Source organism: Borostomias antarcticus (genome assembly GCF_949987555.1).
Source record: "Borostomias antarcticus genome assembly, chromosome: 11".
Lineage (NCBI taxonomy): Eukaryota > Metazoa > Chordata > Actinopteri > Stomiiformes > Stomiidae > Borostomias > Borostomias antarcticus.
In genome coordinates this window covers 14,931,263-14,938,762 of record NC_140244.1, presented here as the reverse complement: position 1 = coordinate 14,938,762, position 7,500 = coordinate 14,931,263, and the positions used below count along the sequence as shown (strand labels likewise).

Sequence of the window (7,500 nt, the reverse complement as noted above, 5' to 3'; positions counted from 1 at the left end):
TGTGTTTCCTAAGAGGGTCTTTGACTCAACTCCCTCCTTAAGTCAGCCCACCCTGGAGTAAGAGCTGGCTGGCATTGCAATATGGACTTCACACCATGTTTAGAGCCATTTGGGTGTACCTGGTTGAATTAGACGTAAAACAGGACAGTTGGGGATGTAATTTGTTTTGATGTGTGTTGATCGTGACTGACTGACATTGACAGGGAAACATGTGCGGCCACTCTCGCTGGTGTTGTTGTTGTTGTACTGTATGTTCCATTTGAAACACCACAATGTTAAATCCTTTTGATCATTGTGTTAACAGTGCGTGTTTATATTGTCTGTACTATCGTTGAGGTAAAAAACTAAGATTAATTAAATCCAGTGTAACTTATGACACTAGCACTCTACAGGTAGTTTTCTTTGCAGTAAATTATTATCATACACCATATGAATATACAGTAATAAAGAATCATACTATATATACATATACTATAGGACAGATTTTCTGTACAAAAGACAAACTTCAGATATGGGGGGATAAGGTCCAGTGCAGTACTAATTCATTTTTACAGAACTGTATTATGACCATAGCGCTGATATTAGAGGCTTCTGTCGTCATCGGGGTGTCTGCACCTCTGCACTCTTCATCACTCACATATGAGCTACTGCCTTCCTGCAATGCCCATTACCCTTTATTTGTGTGTTGTGTATGTGTGTGCATGCGTGTGTGTGTGTGTGTGTGTGTTTGTGTGTGTGTGTGTGCGCATTTCCCATTCCTCCCCACAGGCCTGAAAACCATTGTGGGAGCTCTAATCCAATCAGTGAAGAAGTTGTCAGACGTGATGATCTTAACGGTCTTTTGTCTCAGCGTCTTCGCTTTGATTGGACTCCAGCTTTTCATGGGCAACTTGCGGCATAAGTGCGTCATTTGGCCAATCAATGCAACTGAGAACTACTTGGCCAATGGCAGCAAAGGGTTTGACTGGGACGAATACATCATGAATACCAGTAAGTCCAAGTTTATGTTGTGTCTCACTTTCTGGGGACAGGATTGACCACCAGGGGTAGAGGGGTAGCTCAGAGAACAATACAACCAAATATATTGATGGTTATGTATTGTTACCCTAGTTCTCTGAGTGACTTGACCAATCGTAGCTAGCTATGTCTACTGAAAAAAAGAGAAACATACACACACCTGTGGCCAATCAAGAGTAGGTGCCCTTATGGTATATAAGCAGTGCCCATATATTAAGTGTCCATTCATCTTCTCCTAAGCTGAGACTTTCAGCGAGTAGACTGGGGTTCAGCAAGCCTGCGCCCTGTGGGGCTCCGCTCCACTCATAGACCTGGGGTTACAACAGTTAACCATCGTCCTGTGGGGCTCCGCTCCACTCATAGACCTGGGGTTACAACAGTTAACCATCGTCCTGTGGGGCTTTGCTCCACTCATAGACCTGGGGTTACAACACGTAACCATCATCCTGTGGGGCTTTGCTCCACTCATAGACCTGGGGTTACAACACGTAACCATCGTCCTGTGGGGCTCAGCTCCACTCATAGACCTGGGGTTACAACACGTAACCATCGTTCTATTTCGTGGAGCTCCGGGCCACAGGGCTCGCTCCTTACTGGCATAAGCAGAGCGATACGACCGCACCGTACATTCCTGCTGAACCCCAACAACAGGCCAGATAGGCCAAGGGCCAGGGGTCAAAGGTAACATGATCACACCGAAAGATTTGCATAACCCAAGCACTAACCCACCCCGCCACACTCAGCCAGCTGAGGTCAGGATCAGGTACATGGGGGTAACACTGGACAGGGAGTGGTTACACACAGTAACATTCCTGCCAGACCTCAACCCCATTCCCACAAGGGACAGAGACAGACCGCTGCTCACCAGTATGAGTCCTGGCTCTGGAAAACAAGAGAGATCTGATGTATGCTGCATACCCTCGGCAGCTGTGCCCAGCACAGACGATGCCAGGGAGGCAGAGGACATGCTCAACAGGAAGAAGCGGACAAAAGGAGACGGTGAAATGTCCGCCACAGACACTCCACCGAACAGGGCAGCCGACATAGCCACGCACCTCGTGGAGTGCACCCTACCAGCCCCAGGCAGAGGGCAACCCGCAGTCTCATAAGACGTGGTGATGAACTCACAAATCCACTGGGGGAGACGCTGCTTGAACAGCGGCAAACCCACCTTCCCAGGACCGTGACAGACCAGTTGAGGAGTGGTCTGAACCGCAGCCATGCACGCGACATGCCATGCCAGCACACGCACAGGACACAACCGGTGCAAACGAGCATCTACCTCGCCCGCATGAGGCGGAGGATAGAAGGTTCGCAGCTCCAAACCCTGCACACTGAATCCTGCGCTCTGAACCACGTTTGGCACGAAGGAAGGGTCCGTGTGCAGTACAGCCTTACTTCCTTCACCAGTGATGAGAATCACAGTCAACACGTGCAAGTCACTGACCTGCTTGCCCAACGTCAAAGCAAGGAGCAAAGCTTGACTGAAAGCCACTTGAAGGAAGCCTGCTCCATTGGCTCAAACAGAGCTTCGCAGAGCGCATTCAGAACCAAGAGCAGATCCCATGAGGCACCGTAGCTTTACGCACAGGGCGAAGGTGCCGCACTCCAGACAAAAAGGGACCAGGGAATGCCCATCGACCGCAGTCCTGGCAAAACCCTCATGACACACTATTACACTTAAATTGTGTAAGGAATTTGTTTGGAATTGTGTATTGGAAGCCACTAAACTGCTCTCATGATTAACCAGGTGTTGGAGAAATTCAAGAACCGTCTCAACCGAGCAAGTCTCAGGAATGTCTCTCTTCTCACTCGAGCGCGCAAAAGCGTCCCACCAGCCAGAGTAAACCGTGGCAGTGGAGACTGTCCGCGCCTCTGGATAGTTCTGATCACGGCCGGAGAGAGGCCTCTACAATCTAGACGATCTCTGCCGTTCAATAGCCAAGCCGTCAGCGGCCGGCCCAGTTTTGGAGGCATGCAAATCGAGCCCCCCGGCTGGGACAGTGCATTTGACCACCGGGGGATGGGCCATGGGTCCATTGATGCCATTGCCATCAGCTCTGTATGCCACCGCGCCCAGTGCCGGTCTGGGGCTATCAGGATCACTGATAAGCCCTCTGACTGCACCCCAGCCACCAACGGTAGAATGAGACTTAGCGGTGGGTAAGCATACTGCAGCGCCTTAGAACCAGCAGGTCGTCCAGGTACGCCAGTACTCTGACTTGGCCTCAGCGCGGACTCCACAAAGATGGAGAAGATCCTGGAGGCCAGAGCATACCCAAACGGGAGTCTGGTATATATTTTTACGCCACACCCTGGGAAGCAAAGCGCAGGTACTTCCAGTGCCGCAGCACGATTGGCACATGGAAGTAAGCATTTTTCAGATCGATGCTGGTGCAAAAGTCAGCTGGAAGTAATGCTTTCATCATTTGACGCACCGTTAGCCTGCGAAACTTCATTTTGGACAGAACCTTTTTGAGACAGTGGAGGTCCAAAATCTGTCTTTTTGGGCACGAGGAAGTTGCAGGAGTAAAATCCCTCATTCCTCTGTTCTGACGGGACCACAGATCTCTGCTGACAGAGCCGCAGCTTGGTCGGGGGATGACATCACCGTCTCCACAACTCCCCGGAGGGGCGGAGGAGAACAGTGAAAACTGAATGAATTAGAACTCTAGAGCTCTTCTCCTGCATTGGCCACTGGGACAGCGAACTCTTCTCCTGCATTGGCCACTGGGACAGCGAGATCTTCTCCTGCATCGGCCACTGGGACAGCGAGATCTTCTCCTGCATCGGCCACTGAGACAGCGAGCTCTTCTCCTGCATCTGCCACTGGGGCAGCGAGCTCTTCTCCTGCATCAGCCACTGGGACAGCGAGCTCTTCTCCTGCATTGGCCACTGGGACAGCGAGCTCTTCTCCTGCATCGGCCACTGGGACAGCGAGCTCTTCTCCTGCATCGGCCACTGGGACAGCGAGCTCTTCTCCTGCATCGGCCACTTGGACAGCGAGCTCTTCTCCTGCTGAGTTGCAAGGTGCTCTGAAAGCAGCTGTGCGGGTGACCACGGCATGCAAGCTAGGAATTGTCCATATTCCCATTTGCTGCTGAACAACGGACAACGGATGTATTCCAGTGTCTCTGCCCAAGGCTGGTCGCGCTTGAAAGGGGCATGAGGAATCCCCAAGGGACCCCACGCTGTGCCTCTACGCAAGAGTGAATAACATTCCAGCCGGGATACTGCTTCATTCACAAAATGAGGAGGCAGACCTGCCGAATACGCGTCAGAGGCAACCTTCTGTGAAACTGCCATGCTAGACAGAGCGGTGTTGCCTGCAGACGAGCTGAGTTCTGGTGTCAGTCATCGCAGAAACATGGAGCCTTGCCAGCTCATTTGCATATTCAACTGAGGCCGGTAAAGCAGTCACTGCACCCGGCGATGGGGAAGCAAAATGGGGACCAGAAACAGCGGTCTTCACCGAAGCCAGCCTCGCTCTTGTCCTACCCGCTTGTACACCATAACATGCGTCATGCAGAAAAGTAAGTTAAGTTACAGGACCACCGTGGACTAGTCGATCATGCACCTGTAGTAGAGCTAGCCAGAACAGGACCATTAACCATTGGCGTTTGAGCACTGATGTCACACACAGCAGAAACCGGGGCCTTGCAAGCTCATTTGCATAGCCAGCTGAGACTGGCCAGGCTGCGGTGCCATCTAACCTCTCACCGTGCCCAACAGTGAGTTAGGCGGGTGACCTTCCTGTCGTGAAGCTAGGGGCCAACGCAATCACTCGAACTGACACAAGACAAAAGACAAAAGCTGTGTTTGAAATTGTTCCCTCGTTCACTCACTCCCTATTTATGTAGTGTTCCCCTTATAGTGAACTACATAGGGACGGTTTTCGGACACTACATGTAACGTCATTGCGTCGGCTATTCATGGACGCAAGCAAGCAGATGCGCCCAGTATCATATAAACAAACTGAGCACTGATGGCAGCAGGCTGAAATGTACTCAGGTAGTATTTAGTTTACATGTTCAGTTTTGAATGTTAAATCCCAAATAAATTGATGAAATTCTAATGATGTGCAAGTGTGGTTTTGTCAACTATGGTGCTGTCTGCTAATAGGAAGCTATAAAGTAGCAAGACAGTGATAGCCAGTTAGCTCACGACAGTAGCTTCCATAATATTAATGGTAGCTGTCAGTGGCTAAAGCAGTTAGTTAACATTAGAAAGATTCCTATAATTTATAACATTCCTATAATTATTTTGATGCTGTTGGTTCAACTTCGGTTTCTCGGGCATGAACGGAGGCGAACTCAAACTCGCATTAGCAGCAAAACAGCTAGAGTAATCATCGTAATTTTAGTTAACTGCTTTAGCCACCGATAGCTGCTGTCTTCTTCTTCACTTCTTCTCCTTCGATAAAACATGACAGCGTTGCATTGTGATATATGGGAGAAATTGTAGGGTACTGTTCACTCAAAATCAACGTGAATTGTGAGTATGTTGTAGTGGACTATATAGTGAATGAAATTAACCGTTGAGAATTCAAACACTACAAAAAAATGGCGGACGCACTTTATAGTGCACTATATAGGGAATAGTGAACGGTTTCGAACACAGCTAAAGTCACCGGTGGGGACAGCGCTTTTTTTGAAACGCTGAAAGCTTTAAAGGTGCTCAGTTTGATTTTTTTCATCCACTAGATGGGGCAGAGGTGCAGCGTATCAGATATAAACAAGTGGGCGTTTTCACTCCATATGGTGCCGTTCAGGGGGTGGGGCTCAGCGCCGTGCCGGCTTCACTCATAATAAAAAGAAATTCTGCATTTGCTCCACAGGCACTACACCGTTGGCTATATTTTATGTACAGATAGTTATGACTCCCCTGGACCTATTTATTGCATATATTGGATAGTTTTTTTTATTTTATTTTATTTTTACAAAAATTGCAGTAAATCGAACAGAGCACCTTTAAACCTTCTTTTCATGCCAGTGAACCGGGCGGTCATCACGTCTGCCGTGTAGGCAGGAGAAGACGCCACTGCTGTAACCGGAGCCTTGAAAGACATCGGTCGGGACAGCGCTGCATTGGACCCCGACACGCACTGAACCTTCCTCATCTCAAAAGCACTGAACCTTCCTCAACTCAACAGCGAGTCGGGCGGCTGTCACATCTGCTGCGTCGGCAGGGGAAGACACTCGAGCTGGAAGGTTTTCGATTGGGGCAGTAGCAGACCGCTGGGTCCCATTGCGAGTTTGGCGGTTTGTCACGTGTGCCGTGTAAGCAAGGGAAGACACCGCCGCTCCAACTGGAGCTATCAAAGATGGATGCTGTGTTGTGTTAGCCAGAGTAGCTCAGCTAACAGCAGGTGCTCCAGCTCTGACGTCACACAGCAAACAGTGGAGCCTTGCTTGGGCCTCAGACAGAACATTAAGCAGAGGTGATGTCCCTCATCGTGGTTGAGGTTGCCACAGCCGCAGAACTTCTGTGGGAGACCAGGCAGCGTTAGCCGGGGCGGCCCGAGGGACGCCGGCGGTGAGCTTGCTAGCTTCTTCTCTGCTTCTCTTCAATCTTCAGAGCTGAAAGTTTCTAGAAGAAGATGAACAGGTGGGCACTGCTTATATACCATAAGTGCACCTACTCTGATTGGCCGCAGGTGCGAGTATGTTGCTCATGTTTTCAGTAGACGTAGCTAGCTACGATCGATCAAGCCTATAAGGAAAAGACTCTGTGGAGCAGAGCTCCACCAAATAGAACTGCAGGAATTCTCTGTATGTCTGAAGAAGCTGGGACTTACTGAATGTGATTTTCGGACCAGTGTTTGTGGGGGTCAAATTATTTTTCCTTTTCCTTTTCAGCTAATTTTTACTTCCTGCCTGGTCAGCTGGATGCTCTCCTGTGTGGAAACAGTTCTGACTCAGGGTAGGTCTGCTGTTCCGTTCATCTCACTGACATTCATGTGCCCCCCTTAGCTACTGACTTGAACTCCGGATCTCATTCATTCGCTGAAGAGTACTTTAAGCTCATTTGCATGTCTGTGTGGGTTGCAGGACGTGTCCAGAAGGCTTTACCTGCATGAAGGCGGGAAGAAACCCAAACTATGGCTACACAAGCTTTGACAGCTTTGGATGGGCCTTCCTCACACTCTTCAGACTTATGACCCAGGACTTCTGGGAGAACCTCTACATGCTGGTACAAAAACGTCTGTCTGTCTGTCTGTCTGTCTGTCTGTCTGTCTGTCTGTCTGTCTGTCTGTCTGTCTGTCTGTCTGTCTGTCTGTCTCTCTGTCTGTCTGTCTGTCTGGCTGACTGGTTTGGTCTGTCTGTCTGTCTGTTACATGCAGGCGCCACCAGCAGCATACAAATACTAATAGAAATACTATCACTGGATTTTTTAAGTAGTCGTGAAACGACTGTATTTCAAATCCACATTGAAGCAATGTGTAGGTAGGGCTGATGTTATTGCCCTCCCTAAGACGTACAA

General features: G+C 49.5%; 1 protein-coding gene across 5 annotated transcripts in view; it reads left to right on the top strand.

Moving 5' to 3' along the window:
* scn8ab (sodium channel, voltage gated, type VIII, alpha subunit b) overlaps positions 1-7,500 on the top strand; it is a gene marked incomplete at its 3' end in the record, with an annotated part of 67,331 nt that overhangs the window by 6,488 nt on the left and 53,343 nt on the right. For all 5 annotated transcript variants that reach the window (XM_084445279.1, XM_084445278.1, XM_084445277.1 and 2 more), the window contains exons 5-7: positions 769-990; positions 6,876-6,939; positions 7,068-7,209. In XM_084445279.1, the coding sequence (XP_084301405.1) occupies positions 769-990; positions 6,876-6,939; positions 7,068-7,209 (428 nt within the window). The remainder of the gene's footprint in view (positions 1-768; positions 991-6,875; positions 6,940-7,067; positions 7,210-7,500) is intronic.